This window comes from Leucopleurus acutus, assembly GCF_964270905.1.
Source record: "Leucopleurus acutus genome assembly, chromosome: 18".
Taxonomy (NCBI): domain Eukaryota; kingdom Metazoa; phylum Chordata; class Mammalia; order Artiodactyla; family Delphinidae; genus Leucopleurus; species Leucopleurus acutus.
This window is the reverse complement of record NC_139160.1, coordinates 68,680,002-68,700,564: the sequence shown is the minus strand read 5'-3', so window position 1 is coordinate 68,700,564 and position 20,563 is coordinate 68,680,002. Positions and strand designations below refer to the sequence as shown.

The following is a 20,563-nucleotide window of genomic DNA, read 5'->3' as shown; positions in this document are numbered from 1 at the left end:
CTTATCAGTTTGGGTCATTCATTCGTTTACCAATGATTAATCAAACTTCAAGGGCATCCTGTACCAGGCCGTGTGTCAGAGACATAGTTTTTGCCCTAGAAGGGCTTAGAGCTCAGTGTATTTTGATTGAAAGGAAGTGTCCGTTATTCAGAGTGCTAAAGGAGAAGAGTGCGCTGGTTCTCCTTTCTTCCCTGTTCTCTTTTCCTCCCTGTGACCACCTCAGAGCAAGCACTCAATAAGTATCCCCTTCTTTTCTTAGTGCATTTATGCAGAATTGATGACTGTAACCTTGGGACTGCCGATTTCTTTTTTTGTTTGTTTGCCATGGAATGTACATTTTATTATTTTTTCTTTTTTATGAAGATATAATTGACATATAATATTGTATTAGTTTTAGGTGTAAAACATAATGATTTGATATATGTACATATTGTGAAATGATCACCACAGTAAGTCTAGCTAACATCCATCACCACCCATAGTTACAGAATTTTTTGTCTTCTGATGAGAACTTTTAAGATCTACTCTCTTAGCATCTTTCATATGTACAATACAGTGTTATTAACTATATAGTCACCATGCTGTACATTACATCCCCAGGACTCATTATTTATCGTGTTACTGGAAGTTTGTACCTTTTGACTGTTTTCACCCATTTCACACTGCTCCCCCATCTGTTCTCTGTATCTATGAGTTCAGTTTTGTGGGTTTTTTTTTTTTTTTTCCGGTACGCGGGCCTCTCACTGCTGTGGCCTCTCCTGTTGCGGAGCACAGGCTCCAGATGCACAGGCTCAGCGGCCGTGGCCCCCACTCTGTGGCATGTGGGATCTTCCCGGACCGGGGCACGAACCCACATCCCCTGCATCGGCAGGTGGACTCTCAACCACTGCACCACCAGGGAAGCCCTTTTTTTTTTTTTTTAAGATTCCACATATATGTTAGATCATACAGTATTTGTCTTTCTCTGTTTAACTTATCTCACTTAGCATAATGCCCTCAAGGTCTACCCATGTTGTCGCAAATGGCAAGGTTTCCTTCTTTTTATGGCTGAGTACTATTCCATTGTGTGTGTGTGTGTGTGTGTGTGTGTGTGTGTACGTACATATTTTCTTTATTCATCTGTCTATAGACACATTGTTTTTGTGTCTTGCCTGTTGTAAATAATGCTGCAACGAACATGGGGGTCCAGATATCTTTTTTTTTTAAAATTTATTTAATTTATTTGTTTTTGGCTACGTTGGGTCTTCGTTGCTGCGCGCGGGCTTTCTCTAGTTGTGGCGAGCGGGGGCTACTCTTCATTGCGGTGCACGGGCTTCTCATTGCGGTGGCTTCTCTTGTTGTGGAGCACGGGCTCTAGGTGCACGGGCTTCAGTAGTTGTGGCATGTGAGCTCAGTAGTTGGGGCTCGTGGGCTCTAGAGCGCAGGCTCAGTAGTTGTGGCGCACGGGCTTAGTTGCTCCGCGGCATGTGGGATCTTCCCAGACCAGGGCTCAAACCCGTGTCCCCTGCATTGGCAGGCAGATTCTTAACCACTGCTCCACCAGGGAAGCCCCAGATATCTTTTCGAAGTAGTAATTTCATTTCCTTAGGGTAAATACCCAGAAGTGGAATTGCTGGATCATATGGTAGTTCCGTATTAAAATGCTAATTTATCTTATCTACTCTCTATTAAATTTCCTTCAGTGCAGTAAAGCAGGACCCTTGATACTAATGAACATTCAGGTGTATATATTTTCATTTGGACTTTGAGATACCCTAAGAAATAGTCACACGTCTTTATTTTCTGCTGTCTCGTCAGTGTGGATTGTACAAAAAGCCAAGGGCAAACACGTGTCATGGTAGCAGTGAGTCCTCGCCCCAGCTACTCGGGTCGCCTACATGTTTGTAAGTGTGCAGCTGAGAATCAAAACTTTTTTGTGGTAGAAGTTCAGTCCGGTACTTATTGGATACAAATAATAATAAACACTGTTTACTGTTTAAACTTATGTTTAAAGTGACCTGGTCTTTGTTCTTTTTGGATCTGAACATAAATTCAAAGAAAGGTCTAGCATTCATTGCTCATAAAATTGAAGTTTAAGAAAAGGGTTTTTACAGAAGAACAGATTTAATATGTTTTTTAAGGGAACAAAAAATTGAGTGCTCTGAAATTAATGATTTAACTAGTTAGAAAACTCTTTCAGAGGATACATTTCTTTTTGATAACCTCATTAGCTTTCTTTATAGATGCAGTGTCTTTATTATAAAGCTCTGGACAATTTTTAACTGCCTGAGTTTATTAACAAGCAATTCTGTGCTAACCTCTGGAATCCTAGCATTTTTAGAGAGTGGGAAAAAAAAATCTCATGTAACATTTCTGTCGGCCTCTTTTTATTTTTTCTTTTTTTTGGTGCTTACATAGAATATCTCCAAGCAAGATCTTTTAGAACAGAATCTTTTTTTAAATACAAAAATATCCTTATAAAGAAAGGATAATTATTCTTTAAAAAAATAAAGAAAGAAAAACACTAAGTCAGATGAAGTTGATGGTGCACTGGTTATTTTTTCTGAATGCCTGAAACAAAACGTATTATTCTAATGATAAGACATCCTATCAACATTTCTCTCTCTGTTAAAGCCTAGTACGTATTTTGGATTGGAAACAGGTAATCTCTTTGCACGATAAACTTGATAGAATAGCCAGAAACAATTTCTTTTATAAACTAATACCTTAAAATATTGTTTCATGGGAGTTCGGACGAAGAAGAGAAGTTTCATTAGTCTCATTTATAGTGGGAAGGAGAGAATCTTTTCAAGAGGGGAAGAAATTTGCTACAAACCTAGAATAACCATTTTAAATTCTAAACTATTATGAAACACAGGGTCTCAAATCTCTGTTCTAAGTTCTTAAACTTTGTTGTGTTGCTCTCCTTACCATAGTTCAGGCAGCTAAAACAGGATAACTCTTGATTCTTGGGGTCTCATTTCCTCCTGTTTTCCACTGTGATTCAAGACATGTTTTTCTTTGACTTAGAATTACACAGCTTAAAAGAAATTTGGGCAGTCGTGTAACTCACATAGTCTAGGACACTTGGTTTTAGGTTTGGGGTCGTTACCATCTGAATTGTGACATCAGTATTCACGTGTGTTCTCTTTTCTCTCTTTCATGTCTCGTGGTTCGTACATTGCTCGATTCTCCCAAAACGGTCTTGTATTTTAGGACTGCAGTGTCTGACTTCTCTCATTCTGCGGGTGGAAGCACTGCTTGGTTGGCTCCCACTTTTGGAACGAGAATCTGATGCTCATTGTGTCGCTCTGGCAGAGGGAGTTGGGGCCACCTGTCAGGGTGGAGTGATTCCCACACACACACACCACGCCGTGCCAGTTTTAAGGCAGCAGAGATGCCAGGCATCGAGTGGTGAAGAGGGTAGCTCCTACAATGTGATGCTTTTTTCTGAAAGAAGAGCCTCCCACTTGAAAGCAGAGCCAAATCCGAGGCGCAGTGCTTCATTAAATTGATCACATCTGTTGGCACTTGTGGGTGTTGGCACTGACGAGTGTCTTTCTGTTAGTGCATGTGGGTGTTTTATTCCCGCCCCCCCCCTTGCTCCTTCCCCCACCTCCATCCCCACTGCCTATTAGCCTTTGCCTCCCTTTACCTAAGTGATTGGATTATCTCAGGTAACAGAGACATATACCGAAACAAAGAAAACACTTTCTAAACCAGTCTTTATTAAGTTCTGGATTATAAAGTGTTGATGTTTGCGAATGCTGCACAATTATCCTAGTTGTGTTCTTAAGTGATGAGAGATGTTGCATGGTGTAAGAATAGCTTTTTAGGGTTTTTAAAAAAATTTCCTCTCCTGGGTCATTGGTGCTTTATTTAGCAGACTGGATGGAGATGAGATGGAGCACTCTGTCAGAACCTGAGATGCTTACACAGAGCTATGCACCAGTTAGAATTCCCTGTTTGGGAAAGACTTTTTTGAATAAAAATAATTCATAAATGCAACTGCACTGGAGGCGATATCTGCCTCAGGATATTTATTTTTACTGTTTTTAACAGTTAATTCTAAATTTAAAACTAAATCAGTTTCTCTTTTGCATTTTTAATATTACTTATGTAATTTTTAAAAAATAATTTATTTTAGGGAATGCCCTGGCGGTCCAGTGGTTAGGACTCCACACACTCACTGCCGAGGGCCCGGGTTCAATCCCTGGTCAGGGAACTAAGTTCCCACAAGCTGCACGGTGCGGCCAAAAAAATTAAAGTAAAATAAATAAATTTTAAAAATAATAATTTATTTTGAAAAAGAGTCTCTTACATGATGGAGATTCTTCCCTTGTGAGGGGGTTCAAAGACTAAATTAAAAGTGAAAAGACTTGACTTCTGGCTGTATTTGTTCACATTAACAAATTAATAACTTTTTGGTATTAAATACCATCTCATAATTGCCTTCAAAATATAGTAAGGCTTCTAATAGACATGGAAATAAATGAAACCATTGACTCAACAAATATTCACTGAGTGCCAACTGTATGCAAGGTAGCCTCCTGTTATCTGTTTCAGTTGCCTTATTAAAATGCTCAAAGTTGGAAATAAAAGAGTAGCTTGCATTAGTTATTAAGTAAAAACATACAAAAACACAAGTCCAAATTTATCTAGATTAGCTGTATATATTGGCAATTATTAGCGTTAGTCACCTTGACAAATTAACACTCAAAGAAAATCTTAAATTGGGGAATTACATGGGTAAAACTGTGCTAGAGGAGGTTTTATTACCAGAAGGCCGCTAGGCTGGGCTGTCCCCAAACTCAGGACCACTTTCCCAGTTGATTAATTTTTATGAGGCCTTTCTTGATTGCCCCCAGTACTAGAAACACTTTATCAATGCTGTGTAGGTTGGCCTTGGTTTATCATGCACCTATATACAACACATTTGTAAAGAGGACCCCTTTGATTTATATGAAATAGTTCAAAACTACAGTTAGCTCTTGAACAACATGGGTGTGAACTGCACGGGTGCACTTGTAGGCGGAGTTTTTTCAATACGCACTTCAGTACTACAGGACTGGAAGTTGGTTGAATCCGCGGATGTGGAACCTCGGATACCGAGGAACGTGGGGCGCTGACTGTGAAGTTATACCGAGGTGTCAGGCCCTGAATCTCCAGTTCGAGGCAACTGTATTAGTTTTACCCAGCTTTCTAGTTTGGATGGTGGGAAAACTGAAGTGTATATGCATGCTTAGTCTTATGACTCCTGATAACATATCAACTGCTAGTCTGGTAGGGATTGGGGGAGAAATAATTGGATTTAAATAGGCAACGAATTTCGTATTTTCCGAGTTTTTCAAAGGCAGACTTGGAACACAAACACAGCTGTGCAGATCATTTCTTATATGAGCTGGGTCTCAGCACATGGTGTAAACAGTGCTGTGCAATAGGAAATACAGTGTGAACCATTCAGGTCATAACAAAATTTCTACTGGCCACATTATAAAAAGGAACAGGTTAGATGAATTTTAACTATACATTTTTAGCCCGATATATCAAAAATATTATAATTTCAGCATGTAATCAGTGTACAAATGATGAAATGTTTAACATTCTTTTTTTCATACGGAGTCTTCAAAATCAGGTGTGTGTTTGACCCTTCCAACACATCTCAATAGGTAAGAGGTACATTTCAGGTGCTCAGTAACTGCCATGCCTCCTCTTGGACAGTGGTGGTCTAGAATTTGGTTTTCTGAATGTGAAGCCATCACTGGGTTTACAACTGGTCCCTGAAATTGCCACTGTTGAGAAGTGACACTCATATTTAATAAACACTGAAACTGAAGAAACTTCTTCAGCAAAGACTCATCTTCATCTTTCGCACGTTTCCACGCTGGACATGTTTGAACAAAATCAGAAGTATAAGAGAAAAGTAAAGATTAGGGCTGTCCCAGAAGAGCTGTGATAAAGATTTGAGAGTTGGAGGGAGTCTGAGTCCCTTACAGAAATTTGGGATTTGAGAAGTGTGGTGAAATTATGGGGTGAGATTAGGGAGAAGGCTATCAATGAACCTGAAGCTTGTGGGTTTTTTAATGTTATTTTTCTGTATTCAGTGAAATCTCTGATTTAGCCAACTGAGGAAAAATCCATTTTAAATTCCAGACAAGTGGAACGTGAGCCCATCACTTCCACAGCCCTGTAGTAATTTAACTTTGCATTAATGCAGTGCTTTCAAGAGCGGTCCTTTGGGTGTTTTTTGTTTGTTTGTTTGTTTGTTTTGTGGTACGCGGGCCTCTCACTGTTGTGGCCTCTCCCGTTGCGGAGCACAGGCTCCGGACGCGCAGGCTCAGCGGCCATGGCTCACGGGCACAGCTGCTCCGCGGCATGTGGGATCTTCCCGGACCGGGGCACGAACCCGTGTCCCCTGCATCGGCAGGCGGACACTCAACCACTGCGCCACCAGGGAAGCCCCCTTTGGGTGTTTTAATGGAGGAACTGGGAATTCTTTTCCTATCCAAAACCACTGGTCCGTGGGGGGGAAATTAATCCCTGTTACAGTCAAGTAAAACACAAGCTAATTCAGTTTTTCTGGGAAGAAATAGAAAATAATCAAGGGCCTTGCTTTTAATGTTAAGAACAGGGAACATTACATTGGGAAATCATATGATGTTTCCTTAAGAGGTATAAACACAGATTGTGGGAGTAGAAGCTTAAAAAATCAAATCCAGGTAAAGGGGCAAGGAAGGGAGAAGTCCATTTGGCTTTTTTTTTTTTTTTTGGCCACACTGCACAGCTTGCAGGATCTTAGTTCCCCGACCAGGGATCGAACACATGCTCCCTGCAGTGGAAGCGCAGAGTCCCAACCACTGGACCACCAGGGAAGTCCCTCCATTTGGTTTCTAGTGAACTACTGAACCTAATGCTTAGTGGGCATGAAAACAAATGGCTGAGGTCAGCCTACAACACCATCTCCCGTGCAGGGTGGTGTGGAGCCGGTAGGGGCATAGGAGCTAGGGTTGGGGTGTCTTTTACCCTGTAGAGGAGACTCCATGGTCATTAATGGGTTCGTTTAAGGGTTCTATTTGCATATAAACTGCTGATAACGAGAAAATCCTGGAAGTGGTTGGACGCAGACTCAGGATGACGTGTTACCAGAGGAGGGGCTAAGTGAACACACGTATGCCAGGATGGAGAGGACAAGCCTTACGCTGTCACCCTCCGTCCATCACTGTCGTATGTCAGAAGCCATGGGCGTACCCATGCTCTGGTGTGGTGTATCGTGAGTGTCATCACCTTTGCTTTGCCAGCTGGACCCTTGTGCTCACCTGCTAAAACATGTGAGGCCTTTCTTTAAATCATATCCTAAAAGGAATTAACTAATAGCTTTAGGGTTATTTTGGCCTTTTTTTTTTTTTTTTTTTAAAGCCTTGGTGTCTGTGAGCACTTGTCTGCTAATGATTGCTACCAAATGCCCAAAGAAAATAATAAATTCCTGGGACTTCCCTGGCAGTCCAGGGGTTAAAACTCCATGCTTCCAATGCAGGGAGTGTGGGTTCGATCCCTGGTCAGGGAGCTAAGATCCCACATGCCAAGCGGCAGGGCCAAAAATAATAATAAATTCCAATAAATATGTAAACACCCCAGCGCAGTCATGTCTAATGTAACAAGGCTCTGTTGTTGTGGCTCGTTACTGTGATCTCTTGGTATTACATATAAAACGTAATTAATTTCTACAAGTGAAATTATCCACAGTTTGCTTGATGGAACTAAATATTCCGATATACAGTGGTTTGCGATAAAGAGAACTTGGCTCCCAGGCACTGTGCCACCTGGGCTATTGGAGAGGCACTGCTCTAGGGCAGCAGGAGGTGGGGGGAGGCTGGCGTGGGCTCGCTCTAAGAAAGCGTGTTACACGACCCAACGTTAAAACCGAAATGGGCTGTCATGGAAACTGTCATGGAAAGTGACACCCATCACTGACGTTCCTGAAGTCAAGGCCCCGTGGCCCCCGGCTGGAAACGTCTTGGAAGGGATTCCGGCCTTCCCGTCACTGCAAGGGAGATGATGGGCACAACCTCCCAGAGCGCTCCAGCTATTCCTACACTGTGGTTCTGTGATTCGTCAGTTCCTTGCCCCTTCCGGTAGATAATCAGGTGCTGTGGATTCTGGAGCTTGGAGGAGTTGCTCCAAAGAGCCAGGCCTGGTGCCCGGGATGCGACGGTGAGCAAGCTTCCCATCTAGGGTGAAGCTTCTTGACCTTTAGCATCAGAATCACCTGGGAGGCTGGTTCAAAGGCTCACAGCTGGGCTCCACCCTGGAGTTTCTGAGTCCGAGGTTCTGGGTGGGGCCTGAGAGTCTGCCTTTCTTACAAGATCTCAGGGTAGGTCCATGGACCACACGCTGTGAGTGGCACAGGTTTAGTGCAATGGTCTCAACTGGGCGTGATCCCCTCCCACCCCCAGGACATCGGGCAAAGTCTGACATTTTTGGTCGTCACCACTGAGGGCTGGAAGTGCTACTGGCATCTCATGGGTAGAAACAAGGGAGGCTCTAAACGTCCTACGATGCAGAGAATTGGCCCACCCAAATGTCAGCAGTGCCAAGGGTGAGAAGCCCCATCTGGGGAAAATACAGAAAAATCAAGCATTTGCAATAAAGTGTGAGAAGAATGTAGGGATTGATTGTGCTGAGGGCAGTTTAGGTGCTATGCTGGGCCTAACTTAATCTAGGGGGTCAGTTAGGGGCACCGGAGTGTGTGAGACAGACCCTGCTCTTGGGCAGTCAGGCATGCACACAGTAGGACCACTTGCTGTTGTTCTAACTGTGAATAAAGCGCAGTGAATTGGGAAGGGAGGCTGCCCAAGAGAGTGGGAGTGGGTCGCACAGCCTAAGTGACCTTTGGCAGCTGAATAAGATGGCAGGATTCTGCCGGGAACGTTCTAGCCTAAGAGAGTGGAATGTGCAAAGCCCAGTGAGCAGGTTGACCCGTGTGCCTGGAATATAGACCGAGGGAACCCGGAGAGAGGCTGTGTCGCCCAGCAGCAAGGCCTTAAATGCCATTCTCAGCACTGGGACCCCTTTATCATGTCAGCGGCAGGAAGGATTGGAAAGGCTTACAGCAAGAGTGTTCGTTGTGTTTTATGGGACAGTGGATTCCAAATCAGTGAGGCTTTCTTGTTTGTTGATCATTTGGCCTGGTGAAAAGCCTTCTGGTGCCTCAACTATACAGCCAAATAAGACTTTTCTGTATTCTATTAGTTCTGCCTGTTTGTACATTAAATTTGGAAATTTGACATACGGAGGGTCCCAAGAAAAGCTGAAAGGGTTAGAAAATGTTGGCCTTTGTGTCCTTTTGCTAGACTTCCGAATCTCTCCAGCCATCATAGCCTGTTTGTGACTAGGGCACTTTCCCCGCCAGCCTACTGGGCCCTTAGCAGCAGGGGGTTCAGTCCTGTTCACAGTTTGTTGAGAGTCCAGGGGGCTCGGCTGGTTGCAGACCCTCGATATGTTGAGAGGAGTCTCCACCCACACGTAGAAAGTTCAAGGCTAGCAGCACTTCCCAACCCAGACCCCACAGCTGTTTCAGGACAGGGAGCCCAGGACTTTCATCCTGGGGTTTTGCTGATGATTCTTACATATTCACTTCACTCAGGATCTGCATCACACACACACCCCCCTTAATTGTTGGTTTCTTGCTCAAGCAGTTTAATGAGAACCAAGGTGCATCTTTTCACTGAATAACAAGCTTGGCACATTTTGGTGACAAGGTGACAGATCAGCCACCCCCTTGCATCAAAGCCCCATTGAAAGACCTTCTCCCTCAAACCTGGGGTGGTTTTGCTGATTAATGTGCAACAAACACTGAATGCTTTCTGGGGTCCCGGCACTATACCAAGTGATTTTTTTTAATGTATAGTTTTTAGTATGGTTTTTAATACATGCACATAGTTAAGAAAATTTAGACAGTATGAAACATTACCCAGTGAAAGTAAGTAAGACTTCCTCCCTCTCCTACCTGAATTTTTCTTCTTAAAACTGTTCAGAAACTACTGTAGTTAGTTTCACGTGTGTTCTCCAGAGATATGTTTTGCATTTACAAGCATAGTTATGTAACTTTTAACACAAGTGGCCAGGTACTTCTATATATTTTTTTCTCTCTCAAGTAGGGGATACATAGGTAATGTTGCCCCCATTTTATTGATGAAGTCACTGAGACGGTTAGTAAAAGTAACTCGCTCAAGGCTACTTGGTAAACAGCAGAGCTGGAATTTAGACCAGGAGTTCCGGTTTTAAGCAGAGGTGACCCAAGATTGATGGGCACCTCCTCCAAGCAGGTTCACTTTGCCCTACCTCAAACTTAGGTGTGTTTTAAATTTTTATCTTATTTTTTAAATTAATTTTTTAAATTGAAGTATAGTTGATTTACAATGTTGTGTTGATTTCTGCTGTACAGCAGAGTGATTCAGTTATACATATATGTACATTCTTTTTTTAATATTTTCCATTATGGTTTATCACAGGACATTGAATACAGTTCCCTGTGCTATAGAGTAGGACCTCGTTGTTTATCCATCCTATATATAAAAGCTTACATCTGCTCACCCCAACCTCCCCCTCCATCCCTCCCCCAACCTCCTCTCCCTTGGCAACCACCAGTCTGTTCTCTATGTCCATGATTCTGTTTCTGTTTCATAGATAGGTTCATTTGTGTCATATTTTAAATTCCATATATAGGTGATAACATATGGTGTTTGTCTTCCTCTTTCTTTTTTTTTTTCCTTGTACATTTATTTATTTATTTCTGGGTACATTGGGTCTTCGTTGCTGCACGCGGGCTTTTCTCTAGTTGCGGCGAGTGGGGGCTACTCTTCGTTGCAGTGTTTGAGCTTCTCACTGCGGCGGCTTCTCTTGTTGTGGGGCACGGGCTCTAGGCACGTGGGCTTCAGTAGTTGTGGCACGTGGCTCAGTAGCTGTGGCTCAGGGCTCTAGAGCACAGGCTCAGTAGTTGTGGCGCACGGGCTTAGTTGCTCCACGGCATGTGGGATCTTCCCAGACCAGGGCTCGAACACGTGTCCCCTGCATTGGCAGGCAGATTCTTAACCACTGCGCCACCAGGGAAGTCCCATGTCTTTCTCTTTCTGACTTACTTCACTTAGTATGATAATCTCTAGGTCCATCCATGTTGCTGCAAATGGCATTATTTCATTCTTTTTTATGGCTGAGTAATATTGTGTATATTACTCAATATACTGTATATATTGTGTATACACATTGTGTATATATACCACATCTTCTTTATCCATTCATCTGTCAATGGACATTTAGCTTGTTTCCATGTCTTGGCTGTTGTGAATAGTGCTGCTGTGAACATAGGGGTGCTAAACTTAGGTCTTTTTTAAATGTTTTTTCACCATCTACCTCAACGAGGAGGTGAGGGTGTCACAAAGGAACAGAGAGGAGCATCACATGTGCCCTTTCTTCTCCTCCTGAGCAGTTCAGCTCTGGCCCCCAACTTGCATCCACCAGCCACCCGCCAGTGGATAGCAGACCCTCCCTCCTCAGAAGGCCATTTAGGGACCATCAGTTATGACTGGAGCTCAGCCCCACCCAAGCTGCTTACTACAGCAGTCACATTTCTGGTGATGCTTTGACTTGCTGTTGTTGCTTGAGTGTCCATGCATGTGGCCTCACTGGTCCTGCATCCTGCATCCTACAGAGCTATTCCACGATGGTAGCAGAGCAGACGTTCCTAAGCCACCAGGTGTTGAGAGAGCCCAGACTCCACCCGGAAGGGGTAGCCGCTCTCAGAGCAGTGCTGGACTCCAACCCTGGGAGTTGTCGAGATTCTTAGAGCAGATTGGGGATTCCCGTCGCCCCCTGTTGTAACAGCAGCAGCGACTGCTGGGTCCTGTGCAACCAGATGCAGTGCATACACCCCCAGTGAGAGTTCTTGGCACGCCCTGTCAGAATGGCCTGTTAGGTGACTGGCCAGGTGGGAAGAAGGAACTTGCCCCCTGGGGACTCTGCCTTGAGATGTCTTTGTGGCCAGCGCTGCATTACAGTGCCTCCCAAAGGCTCTGGGCACCTGCTGGGGTCCCCTTGAGTAGGAGATGTGTGTGCCATGTAGAGGGTGCTGTCTAACCAGAAGTGTGGGTCTAACACACTCACCCACAGAGAAATGCTGTCCGAAGACCAAACTGTTTTTAAATTGTGGCTATTGAAGGTGCATGCTTAGAATTTTAGTTCCAGGTGTTAACAAGACTGAGCTATGTCGCGTGACTTCTGTATTTGTCATTTCTCCTGATTGGCAGCTAACAAGGAGGGGACGCAGTCCACGTTCTGGGTGTTGCTAAGTATCCTTCTGGGAGCAGTGGCCATGCTGTGCAAAGAGCAAGGGATCACTGTGCTGGTAAGACCCGGGGTACCATCGGGGCCTGTCTCCCTACACCCCCTTTCCCTCCCGTAAGGACATTTTGGGCTGCCCTGCCCCTGTGACCTCCTCTACTGCACCCCGTTACCGGCCTTCAGTCCTACACCGTTCTGGACCAATTAATTATCTGTGCTGTCATTCCCCTGGCGGTTTGCGTGGGAATTGACTGTCTCAGTTGCCTCTCATCAGAACTGGTGGACACAGAGTGGGGACAGTTCCTGAAGAGCGGTGATTAGCCCTCTTGGAGAGGTCCTAGGGAAAAGAGAAACAAGACTGCTGTGGCTTTTCTGGGGTGCTCTCATGTCGGCAGTCCTAAATACAGCAGTGTTCTAAATACAGCAGTGTTCTGACCCCACCTCTGCTCCAAACGTGCATTGATGTGCGTTATGTTATACCCAGCTTCACCCGGAAACATCAGAGAGGAGAGGAGAGGGCTCTGAAGAGTCCAGGCATGCACCTCCTATGTCCGATCTAAGTTGAAGCCCCAGAAAGAGAGAGGCCTAGAAATGCACTCTCCTTTTTCTCCATTCTAGCCAGTTTTCCCACCTTACATTATTACAGGGAAGCTGAGACATTAGGGATGTGCACGGACGTAGAGAAATGGAAAAAGAGATGTGTGTGGGGGGGGGTGGCTCATATCGGAAGCTGTGGGAAAGAAAGAGCGGTCCGAGCTCTTTGGGGTTTGACACCAGCCGAGGCAAAGATCAGTGGTTTTATTGGGCTTGGTCTGTAGGATTAAGGTTAGCCAGCTAGGAAATGGCATAGAATTACTGTGCAAAGATACTTGAACTTCATGAGTTATTTTTTAAAAGTTTGCTCTAAACCAGTGTTTCTCAACCTTGGCAGCACTGGTATTTGGGGATGAATCACTGTTTCTTTGGGGTGTGTCCCGTGTATCATAGGATATGTTCCTGGTCTCTACCCACTAGATGCCAGAAGGACACCCACACTCAGTTGTGACAACCTAAAATGTCTCCAGACATTGCCAGACACCCCCTGGCGGGAGGGGGAGGACAAAATCAACCTGCGAGAAACACCGCTGTAAACCCATGCTTGTCTCAAAGTGTGGGTTTTGAGGACCAGTAGCAACTGCACCGTCTGGGAGGGTGTTAGAAACTTATGATCTCAGACCCCACCCCAGGCCTGCTGAGTCAGAATCTCCCCTTAACAAGGCTCCCAGGGCTTCCCTGATGGCGCAGTGGTTGAGAGTCCGCCTGCCAGTGCAGGAGACACGGGTTCGTGCCCCGGTCCGGGAAGATCCCACATGCCACGGAGCGGCTGGACCCGTGAGCCATGGCCGCTGGGCCTGCGCGTCCGGAGCCTGTGCTCCGCAACGGGAGAGACCACAGCAGTGAGAGGCCCCGCGTACTGCAAAAAAAAAAAAAGCAAGGCCCCCAGGTGACTCCTACGTCCATCAGTGTTTGAGAAGCACTACAAAATTAGGTTGAATTTACATGAATAAAGGTACGGTGAAATTGAGCAGGTTTCAAAAAAATCTGACTAGAATGTGGACACTTCAGTGATGAATTTCCATGGGAAGGAGGAGGGAGTGGTAAACTCGTGTTCGGCTCAGTCCTCGTGACGACATGACCCCGTCATCCCTGGGTGACTGTCCTATAGCTCCCAGGCAGAAAAACAAATGGTATAAGAAGACAGCACAGCTCAACAGGGAGCTTCTGCTTTCTAGAAAATGGTTCAGACCCAGGCAGAAATGGCCCTCTGTGACCCACTAAAATCATTCATCTAATGGGTGCATCAAATCAGGATTCTGTGAAGTGATTAACCCAGCACTGGCCTGTGTATTGGATAATTAATGGCTCCCAGCATTTATGGGAGGGGGTTAAGTAGGGAAGCCACCCTTGCTCTGAAAACCACAAATTACCACTGGCTTCTGATGATTTAGGATCTTCTTTGCCACGAAGCCCCATACTAAAAAGAGCCCTGTCATTGAGGGGCAGCTTGAACCGTCTACGCAGTGTCTGTTCTGACCACTTTACCTGCTTCCGGCAGGGAGTTCGGCCACGTGACGTTGCTTGCAGTGGCCCCATTTGTAGGAAGTCCACTGCAGGGTAGAGAGTAGAGTCCAAGGCCAGATCAGCCTTCAGCCTGTGACCGTAGGTGTCATAGCTTCAAGAGCAGCCATCACCTGCTAGAAAGGAGCTATCGTGATGCTACTGGAAGCTGTTAGCAGCAATGGAGCTGCAGTATCACACTCCCAAGGGCCAGTGGCTCCACATAATTGGAGTTATTTGTCATTCCCCCTAAAAGTTGTGGGCAGCGGTGGCTGTCCTCCACACAGCGGGGTCAGGCTGGCCGAGGCTCTGCCGTCTTCAGGGTGTGGTCTCCAGTGTCACTCTGAATAGCTCCATCATCTCTGCCACAGCTGGACAGGAAACCGAGGGGGGCGGGGCGCCCCAGTCTGTGTGCAAACCTCCAAGATGGCACGTTATCACTTCTGCCCACATCCCATAGGCTGGAACTCAGTCACGTGACCATGCTTTCCTGCAGGGCTGGCTGTGTGCCCGGCAGGAAGGGAGATCTAGCGGACAGCCAGGAGTGTGAACCTGAGAGGTCTCTGGAGCCCCACCGGAGACTCTACGTTCTGCTCCCTCTCTTCCGTGGCATTTGCCCAAATCAGGCAGCACCTGGGGTTCCTGAAGTGTAATTACTTACTTGGCTGGATTTTCAAGGTTGATGACTGCCTTTATCTTCTTAGGCGTGACCACTGCACAGGTGTTGGCTCTTACAACTAAGGGACTTGTATAGTAAAGAAAAAAATGGAAGAGGGGGCCTCTGCAGAGCTTCTCCTGGGAACCCCAAAGGTCTAGCTCTCCTGCATCTTATAGTACTCTTATATGCAGACTAACAGGGATTTACTAGATAATAAATTTGATATAATACATGAGCTCATTTCATAGGAACAGTAGGATTTTTCGGTTTTGTTTTTAGAGCTAAAGAGGTCATCTGTGATGATCTAATCCAGGACATTTCTTGTCTAGATTCAGCAATAAAATTGTGACGGATAATTGTTATCTAATCAGAGTTAGGCTGCCCCATCGCTGATTCCTTGCTTTGCTCTCTTAGGGTCTGAATGCCGTCTTTGACATCTTGGTGATAGGCAAATTAAATGTTCTGGAACTGGTCCGGAAGGTACTACATAAGGACCGATCATTAGAGGTGAGTATCTGCTTTTGTCTCCAGCCCAGATGCGGAAAATGTCAAGTACCAGCGGATTTAAAATGCCATTTTCAAAGTATTTCTTGCGACTTTGAATTCTAAAATAGCCAGCCCTTTAAAGCACGGTGTCAGTGTGGTTCAGCCAGAACTGCTGCACCTTTGTACCTGGCGTGGCCACACTTTTATCTGAAAACTCTGAGACGTCAGGGGCCTTGCGGTGTCCTTTCAGAACACTGGCGTGCTCAGGACTGAGGGCCTCCTCTTCAGAATGAGTCTCCTGGCCTTGGGGGGAACAGGGGTGCTCTACGTGCGCTGGAAGATCATGGGCACCGGCCCTCCGACCTTCACCGAAGTCGACAACCCTGCCTCCTTCGCCAGTAGCATGCTGGTCAGGGTGAGTCCTGAGTCTGCCCTCCGATGGGTCCTCTTCTTTGCCCACCAGATTCCCAGCTCTCCCCTCCCTCCCTCCCCTGCACCCACAGAAGCTCCCATAAGCAGAACACCTCCACGTGTGTTTCCTCTCACCAAGGATGTTCTAGGATGAAACCAGGTTTTTATTAGGGCATTGAGAAGGTATAAACCCTTTGTATTTCCTTTCTAAACAAAATTAAAGAGGAGTGGTTTAGAAAATGTCAGGTTTCTTGCCAGCCTCCTTAAATTGTCCCCTAACCCCATCACTTTGGTTATAAAGGAAACTGACATGGCGGGGTTAAGATAAAATATAACCAGATTGGCAGTATCTTTTTTTTTTGGCCACACCTCGCAGCATGTGGGATCTTAGTTCCTGGACCAGGGATCAAACCCGGGCCCCCTGCAATGGAAGCATGTAGTCCTGACCACCCCCTGTGGTCTCTTTAAAAGTCTATGGTGTCCAGACTTTCTTGTAAAGGTTTGCTTTTTCTGAAGGCAAGGGTATCTTAGCTGTGCCTTCAGAGACAGAAATCAAGGACCGTAGGACCCTATACTTAGGTTGTCCGGCACATGGGTGACCCCTGGGCCTCAGATTTCCTGGGTCACAGACTTTGGGCATCAGTGAGTAATCAGGACATAGTGTCACCAGAAATATAACAAATGTATAACAGAGTCTGGTGGCTTTGCTGTATTTTTATCTATTAAAAATCTCAATGCATTTAGTAAACTGCAAACTATAGCCCGTGCCCAAGTAGAATGTGGCAACATCTTATTTTATACAACTGCTCTCCTTGAGCAGAAACATATGGATGCCTCCAAAGTGAAGCTAGGATATATTTTTTTTCCAAGTTCAGTATCAAATAAATGTTTGTTTTTCTTTTGACTGACAGGCCATAAACTATAATTACTACTATTCCTTGAATGCCTGGTTGCTGCTGTGCCCCTGGTGGCTGTGTTTTGATTGGTCAATGGGCTGCATCCCCCTCATTAAGTCAGTCGGGGACTGGAGGGTAATTGCTCTAGCAGCACTCTGGTTCTGCCTAATTGGCCTGATATGCCAAGCCCTGTGCTCTGAAGACAGCCACAAGAGACGGTAAGAGGCCAAGCTGAATTTTAACTTCTACACGGGGTGGAGTCAGAGCATTTTGCTAAATCTAGCACTGATCATTTTAACGATTTTGTGGAAGTAATATCTAAGGACCTTTATTTCAAATACATGTTCTATCCATTTGGAATCCATGGCTGGCTTCAACTAGTGGGGAGTGAACTTGGAGGGGGGGGGTTGCAGATGACTGCTTTATCTCTCCCTCCCTCTTTCCCCGTGAAGCAGCATTTTGAGATCCTTTTCGCTGTAGGTGGTAAAGAGTAATTTATGGTCAGAACTGAGAGTGTAATTGATGTGTGTTGTGCCCATTATTTCACAATTCTGCTTCAGAAAACCCTAGTGGATGCTACAGTGATTCCTTCTCTTGTTATTTGGTACAAAATAAATTGCCACCCCAAAGAGCCTGTTCTTTCTCACACCCCAGAAAAGGGGAAAAAAGGTTATTGAGAAAATAATTGGGGGAAAAACAAATGTGTTTTATGAGAAAGAAAGCTATTTAAGAAGATTTCCTTTAAGCATAAGTGTTGATGGAATTAGATTAGTAATTTCTCAAAATAAATTCAGTTTTAAGTTTACCCGTGGCTTAAATTGGTACGTAATTCTAAAGGGCGACAAAGCATAGTCCCAATCCACTATACACGTGCAATAGGATTTTTCTAGTACTACAGGCACAGGGTCTGGGAAGGAGCCGCCACATTTGACCTGGCTTCTTTTTTTTTGTTTGTTTTTTAATTTTACTGAAGTATAGTTGAGTTACAATGTTATGTTAATTTCTGCTGTTCAGCAAAGTGATTCAGTTATACATATATATTCTTTTTCATATTCTTTGCCATTATGGTTTATCACAGGGTATGGAATATCGTTCCCTGTGCTGTACAGTAGGACCTTGTTGTTTGACCTTGCTTCTTAATTCATCCTCTTACATCTGTGGGAGATTGGGAATGATTGCCTACTTCCAGAAGTGTTCCACTGCTCTTGGCTTTCTTTTTACTTGACTGAAATTGATGCCGTAGCACCCGAAAATGATATTAGTTTATTTCAGATTTCATGAAGTTTAAACCAGTTAAGTAGCATTACTTCTGTTAAGTTTGGCGGGGGGCGGGGGGGGACTAAATTGGTCTAATTGGGACCAATATCCATTGAGCTATTCAACGCCTACACAGTTTAAGGTGTAGTCAGGGGCAGGTGCATTCATAGGCCTCGCAAAGTAATCATTCTGACTTTATTCATATGAATTTTGTGACATGTAAGTTTTATCCTTATGCTTGACGCTAAGTGCCTTAGTAAGATTTTTATATCTTATCCTAATGCTGCCTGGTTAGACCCTCTCCACTGATGCCATTTCTCAGTTGCTGGCATGAAAGAAAAGGGGGGCGGGCCTTTATCGTGAATTTAATGTTAAGGAGGACATGTTTCTGGAACAGTCTAAAAGTAACCATTTTAATTCTCATCTTTCAGGATCCTCACGCTGGGCCTGGGACTTCTCATCATTCCATTTCTTCCTGCGAGTAACCTGTTCTTCCGAGTGGGCTTCGTGGTGGCAGAGAGGGTCCTGTACCTCCCCAGCGCTGGGTACTGCATGCTGCTGACTTTCGGATTTGGAGTTCTCAGTAAACATACTAAGAAAAAGGTATTGGCCCAGAGCGGTGGTGCCGTTCCTGACCAAGACGACGGGTGGATTTTACTAATGACATTTCCCATGTCCCTCTCTTCTTAAGAAACTGATTGCTGCTTTCGTCCTGGGAATTTTATTCATAAACACGCTGAGATGCGTGATTCGCAGCGGCGAGTGGCGGAACGAGGAACAGCTTTTCAGAAGCGCCCTGTCTGTGTGTCCTCTCAACGCCAAGGTATGTTGGCTGCCATGTTTTAAGTTCGACAGCTGAGTAAGGAGAATGTTTACCTTCACACGGAATCTGGCATATGACCTTGATCATATACTTGGGGTTTTTCTTTTTTTTTTCTTTTAAATGATTTTGACAAAATTTATTAAAATGGCACTTAGCCAAAATAATACAAAAGAAATGATTGAAACCAGACAATGTCAGTGAAACAGCAGATTACCTAAACAAATTTTTACTCATCTTCCAGTTGGTCCAAATCATGGATTAAAGTGGTGGCAGGGAAGGTAACTCCACATATCTAGTCTGGGGTCTGGGGAGGCCCACAGTCGAACCATGTAGAGCACACTTTTCAAAACACGTGCTCCGGCCTCCTGAAATCTATAACTGGAAGATGATAATACCTGTGAGTGGACAGCAGTTCAGTTCAGGAAGTTTAAAGGACCCTGTGGGGTGTTCAGCAGCACACAGTTCTATCAAACCTGTGGCTTCTCTACTTGGGATTCTTTTTTGCCAGATTAGGTAAAAATAAATGTACAGACTTTTTTTTTTTTGCCAGATTAGGTAAAAATAAATGTACAGACTTTAAAATTGGCAGTGTTTTTGTTGACACAGTCTGGTACGAGTATGTTTCACTTGTATCCTTGATGAATTTCTTCACTTACCCAGCTGTGCCTCTTTAGGCAAAGGGGCGGGGAGGTATTGGTGGGGGAGGGACACGGGACAACAGTGCCTATCTCCTGGGTTTGTTGTGAGGCTTTAATGAAATGTGGCCTCTGAAGTGCCCTGACATGGTACTTAGAACATAGTGGGTGATCCAGAAATGTTTGCTTTCATAGGCTCCTTTTAGTTTAGGTTGTCCCATTAAGTGAAAAGAAGGGAATGATACTTGCTCAAAATGGGAGGCCAAGGGCTTCCCTGGTGGCCCAGTGGTTGGGAGTCCGCCTGCCGATGCGGGGGACGCGGGTTCGTGACCCGGTCCGGGAAGATCCCACATGCCGCGGAGCGGCTGGGCCCGTGAGCCATGGCCGCTGAGCCTGCGCGTACGGAGCCTGTGCTCCGCAACGGGAGAGGCCACAACAGTGAGAGGCCCGCGTACCGCAAAAAAAAAAAAAAAAAAAAAAAAAAGGGAGGCCAAGGAGTTAGGTTAGAAGAATTCTCTGTTAGTATAGATCATTATTATTATTAAATAACGGTCCCATTCTCCTTTGGTGTCATCAGAGTTGGAGCTTCCTAGGATGCTTAATTGTGATGGGGGAGTGGGGGGAGGATAAAAACTCCATGGAGTTCTGTCTCATTTCCACATTCTATATTTAAGAGAAAACGGTGATTTCAGGCAAAATTATATGAAGAAATCTAATGAATAGTTGATGTCTTATTGTGACCGTGGAGTATGGGATACTATAAAAGGTGCTGACCTTGTTTGTCTTTTCCTTGGATTAAAAAAAACCTTGTTCGTGTTTTATAGAGGCTGACATAAGAGTGAATTATTTCAAGCTTTTATTGTTAATTTGATTTGCTGACCTAGCCATTTATTTTATGCTATTAAAAATAAATTGCCTGTGATTTAATTTCATAATGTTAATAGATTTGCTTTATTTTTACTTTTCTGTTTGAATGGCAGTAATT

General features: G+C 44.7%; 1 protein-coding gene across 2 annotated transcripts in view; it reads left to right on the top strand.

The window, feature by feature from the left end:
- The window catches only part of TMTC4 (transmembrane O-mannosyltransferase targeting cadherins 4), a 62,053-nt gene that overhangs the window by 21,467 nt on the left and 20,023 nt on the right, over nt 1-20,563 (top strand). For both annotated transcript variants that reach the window (XM_082859188.1, XM_082859187.1), the window contains exons 6-11: nt 12,282-12,379; nt 15,485-15,577; nt 15,807-15,971; nt 16,879-17,081; nt 18,552-18,723; nt 18,812-18,943. In XM_082859188.1, the coding sequence (XP_082715314.1) occupies nt 12,282-12,379; nt 15,485-15,577; nt 15,807-15,971; nt 16,879-17,081; nt 18,552-18,723; nt 18,812-18,943 (863 nt within the window). The remainder of the gene's footprint in view (nt 1-12,281; nt 12,380-15,484; nt 15,578-15,806; nt 15,972-16,878; nt 17,082-18,551; nt 18,724-18,811; nt 18,944-20,563) is intronic.